Raw genomic sequence first — 17,890 nt, forward strand, 5'->3', positions numbered from 1 at the left:
GGTATAGAGTGTACCTCGGTATGTATTGATTCAGCTACGATCAATTATGTAATCTAGTGTCAGCCATAATGTGGCTGTTGCTATCCAGTACATGAGGTGTGGCTGAATGCACCCCACGCCAGGTACATCGGTACTTGATGGTCATGCATCCACAAGCTTGCCAAGCGTCGGTTGGCTGGAGGGAGGAGCTCCTCAGCTTGGTTGTTTGAGCTTCGTAACTCTGGCAGCCTTGCGGGATTGTAGCTATCCTTGCACTCACCATCCTCAACGTCAACTTCCCGTCCACCTTGCTTCCTTAGTTCTTTCTTTTCCCTTCAGGTACATTTAGCAACTCATAAAGTCCTCAAATATGGCGTCAGGATACGATAGAGCTCTTTCAGGTATGACCTTAATCGTAAATCCCCATATATCTGCACTCTCACTAATCGTCACCACTTATAGTGTTTAGGTTGGTAGCTCCCACAAGACGCCCGCTCGTATTAGTTTGCTAATAGCCAATAGTCCCGACGGACACGTCTTCCAGGTCGAATATGCCGGCGAAGCAGTCAAGAGAGGTGGAGATCCCCCGTTCCAGGTTACGCTGCGACCACATAGTATTCTAATGCCAGCTTCCCAGGTACCTGCGCTGTCGGCGTCAAGGGTAAGGATATTGTTGTCCTCGGGTGCGAGAAGAGATCAGCCATGAAGTTACAAGACACACGCATCACACCGTCTAAGATCGGACTTGTCGACACGCACGTATGCCTCGCGTTTGCCGGTTTAAACGCCGACGCCCGCATTCTGATCGACAAAGCTCGCCTCGAAGCCCAATCACACCGTCTGACTGTCGAGGACCCTTGTACAATTGAGTACATCACGAAATATGTCGCCGGTGTACAACAGCGGTACACGCAGAGTGGTGGTGTGCGACCGTTCGGTATTAGCACCATGGTCGTGGGATTCGACAAGGGTAGCACCGCGCCCAGACTCTACCAGACGGAACCCAGCGGCATCTATTCCGCATGGTATGCATATCTTGTCACTATGAGTAGACTGTTCGGCTTACCGTTCACAGGAAGGCGAATGCTATCGGCCGCTCCAGCAAGACCGTACGAGAATTCCTCGAGCGAAACTACCAGGATGATATGGACCGTGAGGCGACGATTCGGTTAGCAATCAAATCACTTCTAGAGGTCGTCCAGACGGGTGCAAAGAACATTGAGATTGCTATAATGGCCCCAGGAAAGACTATTGAAATGCTCCCAGTTGAAGACATTGAGACCTATGTCAAGACTATCGAGCAAGAGAAGCAGGAGGAAGCTGCCAAGAAAAAGACTGGCCGGACACCTGGCACGGGCAGCGCAACTATCTTGCCGAGGGAGCGGGAGGGGGGTAGTGAATAGTCAATCACAGATTAAAGAGCTGGGTGTCAGGAACCATAGAAATAATCGTAACCAAAGATAAGCTCCTACAGGGGAGCATTCTCCTGACTACGAATAATGATCCGCATGATGGCGATAAAATGCGTACTTCATCTTCTATTCATTGGTCTCGTGATGTATAATTGTGTGGTATCATATGCAGTTCAGTCGCTCAGTAAATATGCACCTCCTCTACTTCAATCCCATTTCCCACTAGCAGTCGCCCCCGACCACCACATCAGCCCAGCTTATCAGCATCAGCTTGTATATCAAATATCGTTCTCTGCTGGTTGTTCTTAACACGGTCGTCCTTCAGCATGCGGTTGTCCACTCTCGCATCCTCGCCTTCGACACGAAGCGCGGGCTTGGGCACGACGGCCTCGAGGACGAAATGGTTATCGCAATGTGGGCAATACTCGTCGGCCTCCTCGAACTCCTGCGCGTCTTTGCGGAAGCATTTCTTGCACTTCTTGCACGCGAACGTCATCTCGAGGGTCTGCTGGAGCTGATGCGACTCCTGCTCGTGGTGGCAGTCGGCACAATCAAACCATTTCTTGCCTATATTCCACCCACGCCCGAAGGTCAGTAAACGAATAACTAAGCCATTATAATCGCAGGCCCAGCACGGCAAACCCGCAAGTTACCGTCCGAGCGGGTTGAGAATGGGATGGACCTACAGCATGGTGAACGGATCGCCACTTGGGCGTTTAGTATGTGCTTGCTTCGAAGCGTCAGTTAGCTGCCTATATCACAAGAAGAAATCGATATGGCGTACCACATGTTTGAAAATAGACAGGGCGGGTTTACCAGATGAGGATGCGGGCGAGATAGGTAGCCTTAGGAGCCGTGTCCGCGAAATTTCGCTTTGCCGCGACTATTGCTGTCGGTAACTAGTGCGGGGCGACAGTTGACAATTAGCGCCACATACCCCTGTTGCGGCACTAGAGATCGCTGTAAGGGTCACGGCCTACCTAAACTACGCGCCTACTTCACTACCCAGCCCTCGCCAACCCTTTAATATGTACACCAATTCCTCCTCCTTGTACCAAGGCGTCGTTGCACGTCTAATTCCACAAGCACCACGCCGGAGCACAGAAAGTGCATTGTTCTAGACATCGTAATCTAGTAACTAGTAATACTGGAGTTGAATATGGCTCGGTTGCTAATGCCGTGGCTGTTGCCCAGGTATCCTAAGATCCTCCTTAGATTTTTAAACGCGATTAATTGTGAACCAGCACAGTCACGCGAGATGACTAGTATATTATGTTCATAAGCTTCGTATTGTCCACAAACCCCTCTAATGAACACCATCCTCCATCCCCTTTCGTGCAAGGGCTTGACCAACGCAGTCTTACAAGGCATCCACCACATCCGTGGCAGCAACACTTAGATCCATTATGTGTCTATTACCCCTAGGACAGTTTCTTGCGTCCCTATGCACTAGAATCACTTCTAGATCTTTCTCAGCTCTATAACTCCTAAACGCCAACCTCGAAAGCGCTTTACTCTCAGTAATGTGGAAGGATTTTGGTCGCCCGTGACAAGCTATCACGAGCCTGGCTGCGGCCGGCACGTACAAGTTTTCCATAGTAGGGTGGTGGGAAAACGAATATTTAAGCGCGGAAACAGTTGAATCTGCCGAATGAGAATCGCCATGGTCCTCGGTGAACACCGTGACGGCTAACGTTGAAGTTGGTACCGAAATGTCTTGTGCCGACACCCTTGGAGTAGAAGAGAGGCATTTTGATATTGGTTTTTAGGGCTCGAAAGGGCGTGAGTTCTGCGACGAGCCTTGTTAGATGTGTTGGGTCGATATGGAATGGGTGATGTGTGATTTAAGGCAGGAATACTACTGTACCTGGTCAGGTGCGTGTTTCTTAGTTACAATGGTTATGTTCAAGCAGCGAGCTTTTTGGAGTGCAGGGCAAGTTCGTAGAGATTCACAGTAGGATGGAGTAGCTAAAGCTTTATTATCATCACAGGTCATGAGGATGACCAGGTTCAGTCCAAGATTTCTCAAACAGCATTATCATACCAAGAGTGACGATGGCATCATTACGTCATATCTGCTACCTAAGCCACCAGTACCTACTGTAAGTGGGGTTAATATAGGCGCCACATCGACCTTCTTTGTACTGAGTATGAGCCACATACCCTCATCCCACCCCACCAATCGAAGTTGTTTTTGAGCAGGATACAACCTTTATTCTAGACTACCTAAGCAGTATGTACATACACGTATGTATGACTAGGCCAAGTACAGGAAATTTAAAGAATCCTAACCATGCAGCAGCATCTAATGTCATTCTACGCATAATGAATACTTCCCCAGCAGGGGAGACATTGAAAACCCCTTATGTACTCAAGATACTGATAACTTGCAAATCTAATTCTAAAATCAGAGATGGGGAGCACATCCTTGCAAAAATTCTGGGCGATGACTTTAGAGAACGAGTAACTAAAAGCAGGTAGATGGCTTCAAGCTGCTTCGGGACGTTCTGTCTCTGGCCACTTCTTTTCTTTTATTTATTTAATTTCGCCGCCTGAGCAGCCACTAAAGATGTCTCGAAAGCCTCGACAAATGCGACACAATCATTAAAATTGTTGTAGATCGGTGCGGGGGCAACTCTGACAACATTGGGTTTCCTCTCGTCCACGATAATGCCATGTTCTTGTAGGCCGTGCATCGTGACATCCAATAAACCATCCATAAGCAAAAGACTGAGTTGTGAGCCTCGTTGGTTGGGATCAGACGGCGTGATGGTCCGGAAGAGCTTCTTTGCATCTTCCGACATTTGCGCGAGGCACTCCTCGAGAAACGCCGTCAGCCGCTTAGACTTTTCTCGTAGGGGTGCCATGCCTCCAGCAAGCTCGAAAAGCTCGAGCGAAGCGCAGAGGCTCGTAATGTCGAGGACACTGGGGTTACTGATCTGGAAGCCAGCAGCTCCTTTGGCAGGATGGAACTTAGTTTCCATCTGAAATCGCGTCCCTTTTTCGTTCCCCCACCAGCCCGATAATCGGTGGCCATAACTTTGCTCGGGCTCAGGTTCGCCATCTAGAACTGGGGTCGTAATCAGGCTGTTCCGTGAGTGTACGAATGCGCCACCTATACAGCCTGGTCCACCATTCAGGTACTTGTACGTACACCAGACCGCGGCATCTACGTCCCAGTCGTGGAGAGAAAGGGTCACGTTGCCTGCAGCGTGGGCAAGATCCCAGATGATGAATATACCATGCTTGCGGGCATATGCCGTTATCGTCGGGATATCCAGGAGCTGGCCGGTATAGTACTGTATTCCAGGGAGCAGGATGAGTGCCGTGTCTGCCGCGTGCTTTGATATCAAAGCTTGAATGTCATAGGTGCTGATGATTGGGTCCTCTGCGAATGGCGACTCAATAGTTACCATGGAGGTCTCAGGGGATAGCCCATGGTGTCTAATTTGGCTAAGAACAGCAAACTGTCATATGTATTAGTCCAAGCGTTCGCAGAGTCCCACTACGTAAAACTTACATGATCGCTTGGAAACGCCTTGCTCTCCAAAATGATTTTGTGCCGGCCATTGGGGTTAGGTCGATAAAACGCGGACATCAGTAAATGAAGATTGGCCGTCAAAGTTTGCATGACAGCGACCTCCGTCTCCTCCGCACCCACTATGGGAGCCATCATTTTGGCTGCCCGATGATCTGCGTCGAGCCACGTCGGCAGAGGGGAATCCTCAAGGGGTTTGAAATGCCCCTGGACGCCCTGGGTTGCCCATGTCGCAAGATATTGCTGGATGCGGGCCGCCGTCCTCTTCGGCTGTACCCCAAGGGAGTTTCCGCATAGGTATGTGCATGGCGTGGTTTCATCGACATGTGCGTCATTGCTACGATCTACGGACGTTCAGCTCCTGTCTAGATACCCTCGACGAGGCAATTATCTCACCGCCTGCGAGCAGCGTATTTCTCTTGACGTCGGCTTTAGTTGGGATGTGGAATTCGTCTCTCAAGTGACGAAGTCCATCCTCTCTATCGAGAGCTTCGGCCCGAGCGCGAAAGCCCGAAAACGGGGAAACCTCAGCTGAAGTGGCCATACCAGAATACCCTCCTAGACTAAAGCGCTGCTCAAGCTGATTCCGAGAGGTACGGGTTGGATTATGTCGGAGTACGACGACGATCCAGCGGACGATAGAGATTATTCGTGATGAAGTTGGACTCAATGAATGGATCAAGAAGCTCTTTAGGCCTCGTAACATACAAGTGGTATTGGAGTAACTTCGTAGGTATGTGTATGCCGAAGAACCCCACCTACCACCCGCAAGGTGGGGTGGATGGTCTACGATAGTTGGAGCTAATCATTCATGACACAAAGCACTCAGACGTCGTTATCTGTGGATATCATCAGAGATATAGCAATACCATGGCAGTTGCATGTCGGGCGGTTTTGTGTGAATGCCAGGCAGATAATGGTACGTTCTCGCAGGCTTGCTGGGGTTCGGGAATAGATCCGACATCCTTGAGATGATCTGTGCCAAAGTAATGGTTTGGAGCTCATTAATGTGCCGCCAGGCTAAGCTTTTCAACAAGCTTTTCGGTGCAACCGGTCGTACCGAGCGCTCGTGGAAGTGACACGGCAGCTCAGAGAGATACCTACCTACCTAGCAACGTAGCGCCGATGTTTCGCCATATGCATTTTGCCCGTGAACACTCCGAGACTGCTACAAATTTGGCGGGCCATGATGGTGCGAATTTGTAAAACCCGGCGTGTATTTTCGGCTAACCGACTCTCTCTGCGACGTGTCGGTGGGCCGAGATGCTATTGGCTTTTGAGAGAGCCAGTAGGCTTTTCATTATAGTCCCTACAATCTACCATAACTCGACGATGTTGCCGGCATGAGATTACAGGGCACGATGCGTGACACTCAAGCCCTTGTTGCTCATTAACGCCTTATAGAGGTGCATCTAAATCGAGACCAACGTGAGTTTCTGTTCAGCTCTATTGGGTACACGTGTGATAGTTTGGTCTGTTTAACCTAGCGTTGAGTCGATCTGTACCCCAGCTTTGGATCTGCCTTTTGATTTGTGCTTATTTATCATTTGATCTGATTCTCCGAGAACCAGAACAATCCTTGATGGTGGCGGCTGGGAAAACATCACACGGAAGGAATGGCAAAGCTTGGCTCGGTGCGTAGACGACAATTACTACGTGCCGAAGGTACCAAGTAGCAGTGAAAAATAGATCAATGTTGTCTGAGTGGATGCTGACCTTGTACTTTTTAGCTAATCGTTAAGTACTGGTTTGTACGACCGACAAATCGTAGGTAATAATGAATAATAGGGGATATGCGTCAATGTCGCAGATATCGTGGGAGTGAGGATGGGATTGGCAAGAAGCACCTCAAAACGTGAACCCTTTTGGTGCCTAGTCCTAGCAACAATTGAGTAGGTTTCGCAGCTGAAGCGGTGACACAGCCGTGGACCTCTACTAGGTATGTGGAAAAGAAATTGCCAGTCCCCATGATGCTCGTTTTGGAGAAGATTTCGCAATCGGCTGAGACTCTGGCTAATATGACGGGTACTGGACGGGCACGAAGGAGTGGACTATTCCGGAGGTCCCAGGGCTAAAACCTGGGGTTTAACCAGGCTAGAGAAGTTACAGTTACTACAGGGGCGGCAGGTACTGGTGTGTGCTACGGAGCCTACGGCTTATGCCAGGGCGTCCCCGAGCAGGGCCCGAGCACTAGCCAGGTAAGCTTAGGGGGCTTGAAAACAGTGATTATCACGGGATCGGTCTGTTTTGTTGGGCACTTGATCGGCTGACCATCAAGGACCACAGGTATCCCATAGACGCTGGGGCTGGGCAAACTACTATCAGGTAAAATGGGGGTAATGGAAAACCGAAAAGAGTGACCCGAACGCAAGACGCGGCAATGTCTTAGTCAAAGGATGACGGTGTCGGGGCGCCGTTACAGTGTTCGTGCACGGTCCGGATGGCTCGACCGACGGCCAGGGGAGCTCAGGGGCGCTCTACCAACCCGTCCGTCGTCAGCGTGTTGTCAGATCGTGACGAAGATCGCGGGGCAGGGGTTGCAGAGGCGCAATTCAAGAAACAGGCCATCCGCTTCGATTGGTGCACGCCGGGGTTGTGTGTCGAGAAGCACAACCATACCCGAGATGGACAAGGCCAATATCTTCGGTCATCACACGATCTTAGATTTTGCAGCTTCTAGAACCAGCGTGCATCCACGCCCTCATATTACCTGATATCACTGGCCTTCCAACACCAAACCCCTGAAACCTACCCAGACGAAACCCGAACAGTATCGCGAAGCTAAGGACACTGATGCCGACGTTGAACTGTACATCAGCACTAGAGCAGATGTCGTCGAGTTCATACTACACCTCTTCTGACCTCTTGATACCTAAGGATGTAGGCATTTAGATAAGTATGATGTATAGACTATGCTAGGTATGATGCCGTTCAAATTCCTAGCGCAATGCATGATGTTCTCTAGATGCTTCCTTACGACCATCTTAATTGGCGAGGGTAAGTAGATGGCAGAGATGCCTGCTAGGGTAGCAACATGAGAAGCCATCATAATAATAAAGCTGACTACTTACTAACTAAGCAGGCATGTACATATGGTGAATACGAAGGCAAGACATGAGGCTTGAGGATACCTACATACTTGGTAACAATGCCACCGGGCATGCCGGGACATATTCTAGAGCAAACGGTTGTGATCAGTGGCAGGGTCTAAAAAATAGAGAGAGAGAGAGGATAGAGAATTATGAGTTGCAATTGGGAAACAATAGGTACTCCTCTGGTATGGTAGGTATGTACATTATTGGCAACTTGTATTTGTCTAGGGCATGGCAATCTGTATCAACGTGCCTTGAATAGCCGCTCGCCTTTAACATAGCACCCAAGCTACATACATGTATGTATGTAGGTACGTACCATATACCCGTAGCCAGTGGAGAATTGGCAGCATCGATTTGCTGATACGCATTGCAGTACGTAAAATTCATCATCGATTTCACCATCAATACCTCTCAATTCCACTCACCACCGCACAAGCTATAAACTTCATGTCTGGATTGCGTGTTTCTATCCCAGTTATAGACATGCAAAATACTTCTCCTTGCACCGCCTACCTAAGGTCGCCATTGCTGTCACGTAGACAGCTAAGGTTATAACCGGCCTAAGGCCAGCTATTAATGCAGAGTAAATAGTAGTATTCATAGGCAGGTACCGTATCACTATAAGTATTGACACCGCTTGTTTATCTGGCGCAGACTGGTGGAGGTAGGCTTGTCCAGACATTGTACCCGTGGGGCCTGTATCAGGTACTTTACTCCAAGTTCTCCAAGTTCCATACAACCTTAGGTACTTAGGTATGTATGTAAGTAACTGCGAAGCACGATTCAGGCACATCAGGTACCGTAGGTATGCTACACTACCTAGGTACCTATCTGTACATAGTAGGTAGGTACCCGTATCCTGCCTGTAGGGACCTATCTTACGCTAGCCCAGGCGGTTTCTTAGAAGATGCCCAGGAATAGCTGGAGATAGGTACCTACTTCCCTAGGTAGCACGAACTCACTGACCAACTTGCTAGCCCACTGTAGACTGGTATGTTCGAAAGAAACAGTGGTAGGTAAGTACATAAATGTACCTGTAGGTACTAGGTAGATAGTAGATATCTGGGTACACGAGAGTAGTAGATTTTCAGGTACCGCACAGTCGGGGCCAATTGCAACACAGCCCACGTCCCATTCCGGCTAGGACTGGCTGCATACGACGCTCATTGCTCGTCACCTCGACTGAAGTTTTTTCTGGCCTCCTCATGCTTGACGTTGGTGGTACTCCGTATACCCATACAGTATTGTGTCGTTTTGAAATGTCCGCCCAGAATGACGCCAACAGGGTTGTTGGGAATACCTACAGCAGTGTAGCGTGTGTACGTTGGATGTAGTGTGTACTAATACTTCCTTAGCATGTAGGCCGGCCGGCCGGCTGGTCAGAGGAACGAATTGGCCTTCACGATCGGATCAATCGCATGCTCTGAGGAACCCCGTGGTTGTGGCCGGGAGATATATAAACACCTCGTGAGTCCTGTTGCTCAGGCGAAAAGTAGGTAGGTATGCAATCAATCTGTGACGGTGCGCCTGGACTCGTGGACTCGTACTCGGTATTACCGTCCACGCCTCAACACCTCTATCTTTCTTTCATCCGGCCTATCATGGACAAGATCCCCCTCTACTACCAGCAACAACCTTCAACTATTGCCTAGCCCAGCCAGACCAAGCCCCAGCCCTACGGCTCTTTGTTCCTGGCACCACATCCACTTCTCCTCGTGTCTATTTGTAGCCTTGGCCTCGCCTCAAGCGGTGGTGCACCGGACAAGAAAAATAAAGCACAATAGTTCCAGCTTGTCTTGTCTTTGTGCCTGTCGAGCCTGTGCCTACCTACCCAGTGCGAAAACCGGGGGACCTCCTATTGTACTACCCAGGCCTGCCGATTGACTGATCTTATCAGTATCGCTTTCTCAGCCCAAGGTTCAGTTATCCTGCGTCATCATCATACATTTACATACATTGACATGACATACCTACCTTGACAATCCAACATATATACCTCGGACCTACTACCTACACGCATCTACAATTACCACGATTTTATCTATATACCTCCCTAATCTACACTGCCACCTTCTGTCACCTGCCTGGCTCGCATCTCACATCGTCTTTGTTGCCGCCATCCCTTCCACAATTACAGGACAATAACACCGTTCAGCGTGTATTGTCTGTGAGCTTCAGAGTTCATTGGGTCAATTTGTTGGCAGATTGACATTGCATCAAGTATCGTAACCAGCTTTGCCACCCAACCCTCCCTTGGCCTACAACCTTTGACAGCCGCTGCTGCTGTGAATATCCGCCTATTCTTTTCATTTCAACGTCTAGACCTCGACATCGAGCTATCCGTCTCCAGCAGATCGGCCTATTTTCCCATTACATTTGTGGACCACTGCCGTTGCTGTCACAATTACAGTTCCGCGCAGCAAGCCCAGAAAATCTATTCCCGTTTTTGATAGATCATTATCTGTCGGTAAGTCTTGGTTGGTCTTCAGCCTGTTTGTTTGGTGTGCTTTCTATTTTTGATATGTTCTCTCTAATCGCACGCATTCCACTCGCCCGCCGGGTCCCTCTCGGACCAACCAACAGCAGCCTGGCGATAATTCCTCCTTCCAGGTTGCACGCGGGAGAGCGAATCGGTCATGATACCTTATAATGATACCCTACTTCCATCTCCCCGTCTTGATTATTCTGCAGGAGTTGGCTGGTTGTAGACGGCTGCATGCGCTGCTACGCGGCCCGCATAAACACAGTCAATACGAGAACACCCCAGGGTGTGAATACCCGTTCATATCACAGTTTCTGGTACATCGCTACCATAACTAGATATGCCCAGTTGACAAACCTCCATGCCAATCATGACAGAGAACATGCCCCTGGCAAGCTGCCACTTTATAACACAATGAAATCCCCTATTGTATCTTGTCATTCCTGAGTCCTTGCGTGCCGTGGCTTTCTACCTCCCTTTCTCTTCCTACACCTACAGTTGCCCTTTGCCTCTTTCTGAAGATAGGGAAATTCACTTTACAGTCCATATCTAGGTGTTCATTGTTCCTTTTCTCTCTCTAGCTTATTGGCGGGACCGGTTTACGATTCTTACTTATGATCGTCAAGATGTTGACTCTGGAAACACCCAACTCACACATTGCCAGGTTGACCAGTTATACGGAACAATTAGACTTGCTAGACAGCTCTCATCACGACAGAGAAACCATGGCTTCCCAAGATTCAGCCTCAGTAGAGGCCATGACTCCTGCTAATAAGCTGTTAAGCAAGGTCAAGGATGAGCAGGTGTCTCGCCATCCATCGCCGCAGCCCACTCATTTCAGCGTCCCCCTTGGTAGTGACAAGGTTAATGGCCAGAATGGACACAAGGTCCTACGATCCGCTACAGTCGGATATATTGCACCAGAGTTCAAGGGCAAAGGAGCACAGATGGCCACAGGTAAGACTCCCACTCTACTACAGCGAGTTAGACTGTCTGTTTTGCTAACAAATTGCAGTCAAGGAACTAATAGAGAAAGATGGCTGGATTCCTGCCTCGCATCTGGATGAGCAAATATCTTGGTTCTATAATGAACTGGGCATCGACGATGTTTACTTTCAGATGGAGAAAGCAGAGGTTATTGCCACGATAATAACATCGATGTATGCCGCCAAGGTCGCAGCCCACTCACGCATAGACAAGCGTGAAGAGATACAGCTGGACATGGAGGCTACAGATCACGCTATCTACATTGACACCAGTGTACCTGGTTTGTCTAACATCAAGGGCCCGCGTTACGAAAACAGACTGGAAGCGAAGTACCTTGATCACACAGACCCCGACAAGAGATTTCGAGTTGAAACCTTCCGCTCACCCGTGTCTTTATCCAACGATAAGACATCCACTACTTCTCTCCGCTGCTACTTCGTGTACCAGTGCCAATTCGTGGATTCTAGGCCAGATCCGAATGAGACGCGTCTAGAAGTCATCAGCGATAGGATGTTTTTGACAAAGGCGACTAAGAATACTAAGCTGATCTATCATGACATCATCAAGCTCGCTGTCAGCCGTACAGGGCCAGTTATTGAAGTATTCGATATCGAAGGCACGGAGGAGAAGCGTCTCGTCGTCGCATTCCGTTCCCGGACAGCTCGTGGACTTTTCAGCGCTTTGAGCGACTTGTACCATTATTACGGAGTTACTAGCTCCAGGAAATATGTTGAGCAATTCTCAAACGGCATCACCGTCATGAGTATCTACCTGAAACCAGCTGCAACCCCAGAAAAATTATCCATGCCCATGGAGCAATCAATCCACCAAATCACCAAAGAAATCTCTCTATTGTACTGCATCCCGCAGAACAAGCTTCATCCACTGTTTGCATCTGGACAGCTAAGTCTTCAAGAAACTGTCTATGGACATTGCGTCTGGGTTTTTGTCCAGCACTTTTTGAACCGCCTAGGGTCGGAGTATACATCCATCAGAAACGCGTTAAATGCTACTAATGCAGCGCATGCCGAGATGCTCTCTAAGCTTAAGCGCCGCTTACGCTCTGAGACTTTCACTCCTGACTACATATTAGAGATCATCTCATCCTACCCTGAATTGGTCAGGTCTCTGTATGCAGCCTTTGCCAGTATTCATCTAGCTGTTGGAGCAGGATTTGAACGCCATGTCATTGCCCCAACTCCTTCCGTTGACATTCTCTCGGATGCTCTTCTTAAGGAAAAGATCAGCAGAGAAGTGTCCAACGAACATGAGGAGATGGTGATGACCGCTTTCCGAATATTCAACACTGCTGTTCTGAAAACCAACTACTTCACGCCTACTAAAGTAGCCTTGAGCTTCCGTCTTGATCCAAAATTTCTTCCGGAGTCAGAATATCCCCGTCGTTTATTTGGCATGTTTCTTGTTATTAGTGCCGAAGCACGGGGTTTCCATCTCCGATTCAAGGATGTCGCCCGCGGCGGTATCAGAATCGTGAAATCCCGCAGCAAGGAGGCATTCAGTATCAATGCGAGAAATCTGTTCGATGAAAACTACGGTCTTGCTAGCACGCAGCAACGCAAGAATAAGGATATTCCGGAAGGTGGTTCAAAGGGTGTGATTTTACTTGATGCCAAACAGCAAGACAGAGCACGCGAAGCTTTCGAGAAATACATTGACAGTATTCTGGATCTTCTCCTCCCTGCTCAAACCCCCGGCATCAAGAATCCTATAGTTGACCTTCATCTCAAGCAGGAGATTTTATTCATGGGCCCCGACGAAAACACGGCTGATTTGGTGGATTGGGCTACCGAGCATGCTCGTTTACGAGGTGCTCCTTGGTGGAAGTCCTTTTTCACAGGCAAATCCCCCAGGCTGGGTGGTATTCCGCACGACGCATATGGCATGACTACATTGTCGGTAAGAGAATATGTTAAAGGCATCTACCGCAAGCTGAACCTTGATCCTGCCACTGTCAAAAAAATGCAAACTGGCGGTCCTGATGGCGATCTGGGAAGCAACGAGATCCTTCTCAGCAATGAGAAATACACCTCCATTGTCGACGGTTCCGGTGTCTTGGTCGATCCCAATGGTATTGACAAGGATGAACTGCGACGTTTGGCCAAGAAACGGGTCATGATCTCTCAATTTGACATATCAAAGCTGTCAAAGGATGGCTATCGTGTCTTGTGCGACGACTCAAATATCACATTGCCTTCTGGTGAATTCGTTAATAATGGAACCGCATTCCGCAATGTGTTTCATCTGAGGGATTCGGATCTCACGGATTGTTTTGTCCCTTGTGGTGGTCGCCCTGAGTCCATCGATCTTGCCACTGTGAACAGGCTTATTAAAGATGGAAGAACCAAAATACCTTATATCGTTGAAGGAGCCAATCTCTTCATCACACAAGACGCCAAACTCCGGCTGGAAGAAGCTGGATGTGTTCTATTCAAAGATGCTTCTGCAAATAAGGGTGGAGTTACGTCGTCCTCACTGGAAGTTCTCGCAGCACTCAGTTTCGATGATGCAGGATTCCAAGAAAACATGTGTTGCGATGACCAAGGCCGAGCGCCCGAGTTTTACAAAGCGTACGTGAAAGAAGTTCAAGAGACTATCTGCGGAAATGCCCGACTAGAATTCGAAGCCATATGGAGAGAGTACGAGCAAACTGGAGTGCCTCGTGCAGTGCTTTCGGATAAGCTGTCTGTTGCTATCACGGACCTCGATGAGTCACTGCAGCAGTCTGATTTGTGGCACAACGAGAAGATTCGACGATCTGTGCTGGCCGATGCCCTCCCTAAGCTCTTATTGAACAAGCTTGGACTTGACGACATTATTTCGCGTGTTCCAGACGCTTATCTTAGGGCCATATTCGGAAGCTACCTGGCATCTCGCTTTGTGTACGAGTTTGGCAGTCAACCTAGTCAATTTGCGTTCTATGACTTGTAAGTCCTAAATTCGATGATCTTCGATTTAATTTTCGTTGGTGTTCTAGAACATAGACTAACCTCCGCAAAGCATGTCCAAGAGAATGGCCAAGGTGGAATCCACTTGATGCCTGGTTCCCACCGAAAAGTGAATTTAAGTACAAGGTGACTCGAGCATCCAAACAGCTTTCTTGCTCGACGGCGTTGGGGGAAAAAGTAATAGAATAAATGTTTAGATCCTGCTATAAGCAGGATTCCAAACTGAAGCGTTCAATACTGATTAATAGAAGCGCTTTGATTTCTTTTACATCGTCTCAATGCGTGATATGTGTTGCGAAACCTTTTATGTTCTCTATCTCTTGAGTTACATCGCATTGTCCAAACTATAGATCGGATGGTTTTGAGGTCACTCATAAGATGCAACCTAAACTACATATCGGCAAAATATTACGCGATACTGATGCATAACGCGGCCAGAGAAGCTAGGGAACAGCATTTGTAACCTTCTCGCTAAGTTCTGACCGCGGGCATTCAGTGCTACCGTGTATCGATAATGCGAAGGACATGATCATCGACACGGCGCTGGCTTGGTCCGGGGTCCGCGCCCGTTTCTCACCTGCCCCATGCGTATGGCCGAGGATCCTGTTCCAGGGTCTATCGGCGTCATGGGAATCCACAACAACCCCCGCGGGCCCGACGGGTCGGTTGTCATTACGCCGAGATTGTGTGACGGGGTTGGTGAATGCTTCTAGTTTTGGATTAGGCCGAGCCACGGAATGCTTGGATTTCAAGTCTCGCAGACAAGACCAGCAAACAGCGCATAGCTGCGAACGCGTACAGCCCCTCTCACACCGGATGGAACGTTGCAAGGATGGATGATGGTGTACGGCGTCTGATGCTCTGTTCACAGTCTATGGCTTATATATAACTACGTTCACATCTAGCAGCCTCGTATCCTGCTATTGCTCTGCTACGTATCGCTTGGATAAAGGCGAGGACTTGACATATCAATGTATACACATTCGCTCATCTCCGTCCTCTGGCCGGCTGTGTTCGTGTGGTCATCGCCAATACGCGCCGCAGACTCACCGAGCTGGCATCAGTACGTGCGCGCTCCGACTAGCGCCATCGTACGTCCGGTAACAATACTGTCGAACCATACACGAGGGAATGTCGACAGCGCCGATGGGCTTGTCACGGGGTCTGCCACGACTGTGTTCACTAGAGTTGATGGCTCGGACGAAATCCCGACAGTCGTCGTCGACTTTGGACAGAATGTGGTCGGTCAGCTGTTGCTCGAGTTTGCTGGCTCGACGAATGGGTCGTCTGGAGCTTTTCCTGGGGTGCGGTTAGCATTTTCAGAGGCACTTGAATATCTTACTGAACGTAGTGATTACACCCGTTCAGACAGAGCACAAGGAGTACGTGGTTTTTCATATCATGGCTTCATACTCGTATAACCGGGGGGTTCTCCTATGAGACTCAGCACCGAATCGTAGGAGCTAAGTGTGTTTTTTTTTCATAACAGGATCCGCCCCAACTCATCACTACCGGAACAGATCAGGTGAGGAAATAAGATCGTTATCTCAGTAGTAAGTCCTAGCGCTCACATATCCCTAGATCGCTGTGAAGAATAATCCATATACCTGGGAAGATCAATGGGCTTGTGAATATGACGACCAAGTCTGTTCCGATGGCCTGCATGCATTTCGATATGTGCGGATTTCGCTAGACGCCCTGACAACAGACTCGCCGTACACATCCGCCGAAGGCCAAGTCGAGATTTCGTCCGTCAGTCTGCGTTGGTCCGGATATCTAGGGACTGCGGACACATTCACAGGATGGTTCGAATGCTCTGATACGAACCTAACTCAATGGTGGTATAATGGTGTCTACACAGTTGAAATGGGAACGGATATCTTTCGCACCAACGACACGGAGCCTCGGGGCGCAACAAGCGCTACGCTCCTCGGCAAGCTCGTCCTTCATGACGGCGCAAAGCGGGATCGCGATCCATACATGGGGGATCTAGCAGTGGCATCGCTAACAAGCTACTTCTCCCACGCCGACGCTTCGGACGCAACCCTCAATGTCCTCGAGGACCTCGCTGCCCACCAGCGAGCAGACGGATGGATTCCACCAGCCAGCATCAACCACTACACGCTGCAACTCTTCGATTACCCGCTGTACTGGATCACCTGTAGCTGGGACTACGTCTTCTACACAGGAAACACGTCATACATGAAGGCGCACTACTCCGTCCTGACAAAGATCCTAGACACGTATTACCCCGCGCACACAGATGCCGCGACGCAATTGCTCGTACGACAGGACGGATACGGCGACTACGCGTTTCTGCCACGATCGGGCTCAGCAGCGTACTACAGCGCCCTATACGTGCTTGCGCTGAACAAGGCCGCCGAGCTCGCGGAACTCCTCTCCACACCCGCCACGCAAGACGCGGCCCGATGGCGCGAGCGAGCAGCCGCTGTGTCCCAGAGCTTCCAGGAGACGCTCTGGGACCCCTCGGCATTAGCGTACTTCGACCGCAAATGCACGGGGACGGGATGCGCCGCGCACGCGCAGGACGGAAACAGTCTCGCTGTGCTATCAGGGATAGCGAACGGCACGACTGCGTCCGCGGCACTAGACTACCTCTCGACGCATCACGCGCGGTTCTACGGGAACGCGTTCTACGATGCCGGCGGCGAGGAACTGGGGGCAGGGTTTTCGACGCGCGTGTACGCATTTATATCGTACTTTGAGGGCGCCGCGCGCTTCGAGGCCGGCGACGTCGCGGGCGCGATCGACTTGATACGACGCACGTGGGGATGGATGGCGGGTCAAGATCCCGGGACAACGCACTGGGAGGGCATCGGGGCCGACGGGAGCAAGTACGAAGCCGCCGATACGAGTCTGTCCCACGGCTGGTCGACGGGCGTGACGCCGTTGCTCAGCACCTATTTGCTCGGCGTCAGGCCCACGCGGCCGGGTTTCCGTGAATGGGCTGTTGATCCCGTGGCTACGGAGGATATCGGCTGGGCTAGGGGTGTGGTACCGACGCCGTACGGGCCGCTAGGTGTTAGCTGGGAACGAGATGCCGCCGGCGCTATCGTCGTCACTGTTGATGCGCCTGAGGGCACCATGGGGACGGTAGGAGGTTCTGCGTCTAAGGAGAAAGGAGCACGGATCCAAGGCGGCCGCATGACCGTTGTGACGCTGCCAAAGGGCCTGTAATATATTATGTATATATAGTCTTCAGCATTGATGATGGAGTGTTTACTGCAAGATTATTGTCGACATTATCACCTCGTTTATCTAAGCTCAGTACTGCTGCTTCATAACTATGTTCTAGCAGCCTAATAGACATTACTAGATTATGAAAACAACGAAGTAGAATTCGTACAGGTTTCTTATCTTTCAAGTCATTTAACAAAAAAATTAGCCTAAGACATGCTCAATGTGGGAAA

At 49.8% G+C, this 17,890-nt stretch overlaps 5 protein-coding genes across 5 annotated transcripts; 3 read left to right on the forward strand and 2 right to left on the reverse strand.

Moving 5' to 3' along the window:
• Window positions 1–84: 84 nt before the first annotated feature.
• On the forward strand, window positions 85–1,510 carry F5B22DRAFT_155087 (proteasome component pre6). Its single transcript, XM_047969187.1, has 5 exons — window positions 85–380; window positions 442–448; window positions 502–554; window positions 617–1,004; window positions 1,055–1,510. Exons 1-5 carry the CDS (start codon window positions 350–352, stop codon window positions 1,380–1,382), a joined length of 807 nt encoding a protein of 268 aa, XP_047835729.1. The 5' UTR covers window positions 85–349; the 3' UTR covers window positions 1,383–1,510.
• A 128-nt stretch (window positions 1,511–1,638) lies between these two features.
• On the reverse strand, window positions 1,639–2,180 carry F5B22DRAFT_641515 (zinc finger protein; the record flags this gene model as incomplete). Its single annotated transcript, XM_047977997.1, has 3 exons — window positions 1,639–1,958; window positions 2,078–2,121; window positions 2,176–2,180. 3 exons carry the CDS (start codon window positions 2,178–2,180, stop codon window positions 1,639–1,641), a joined length of 369 nt encoding a protein of 122 aa, XP_047835730.1.
• Window positions 2,181–3,922: 1,742 nt separating this feature from the next.
• On the reverse strand, window positions 3,923–5,473 carry F5B22DRAFT_632867 (kynureninase 1; the record flags this gene model as incomplete). Its single annotated transcript, XM_047976752.1, has 3 exons — window positions 3,923–4,858; window positions 4,912–5,273; window positions 5,326–5,473. 3 exons carry the CDS (start codon window positions 5,471–5,473, stop codon window positions 3,923–3,925), a joined length of 1,446 nt encoding a protein of 481 aa, XP_047835731.1.
• Window positions 5,474–11,037: 5,564 nt separating this feature from the next.
• Window positions 11,038–14,989, forward strand: F5B22DRAFT_155244 (NAD-specific glutamate dehydrogenase). Its single transcript, XM_047969188.1, has 3 exons — window positions 11,038–11,463; window positions 11,522–14,438; window positions 14,512–14,989. Exons 1-3 carry the CDS (start codon window positions 11,121–11,123, stop codon window positions 14,546–14,548), a joined length of 3,297 nt encoding a protein of 1,098 aa, XP_047835732.1. The 5' UTR covers window positions 11,038–11,120; the 3' UTR covers window positions 14,549–14,989.
• F5B22DRAFT_155252 (Six-hairpin glycosidase-like protein) lies at window positions 14,931–17,850 on the forward strand. Its single transcript, XM_047969189.1, has 3 exons — window positions 14,931–15,841; window positions 15,949–15,984; window positions 16,041–17,850. Exons 1-3 carry the CDS (start codon window positions 15,431–15,433, stop codon window positions 17,655–17,657), a joined length of 2,064 nt encoding a protein of 687 aa, XP_047835733.1. The 5' UTR covers window positions 14,931–15,430; the 3' UTR covers window positions 17,658–17,850.
• Window positions 17,851–17,890: the final 40 nt, after the last annotated feature.

The sequence above is a fragment of the Xylaria bambusicola genome (genome assembly GCF_022495145.1).
Source record: "Xylaria bambusicola strain CBS 139988 unplaced genomic scaffold F5B22scaffold_2, whole genome shotgun sequence".
NCBI lineage: Eukaryota > Fungi > Ascomycota > Sordariomycetes > Xylariales > Xylariaceae > Xylaria > Xylaria bambusicola.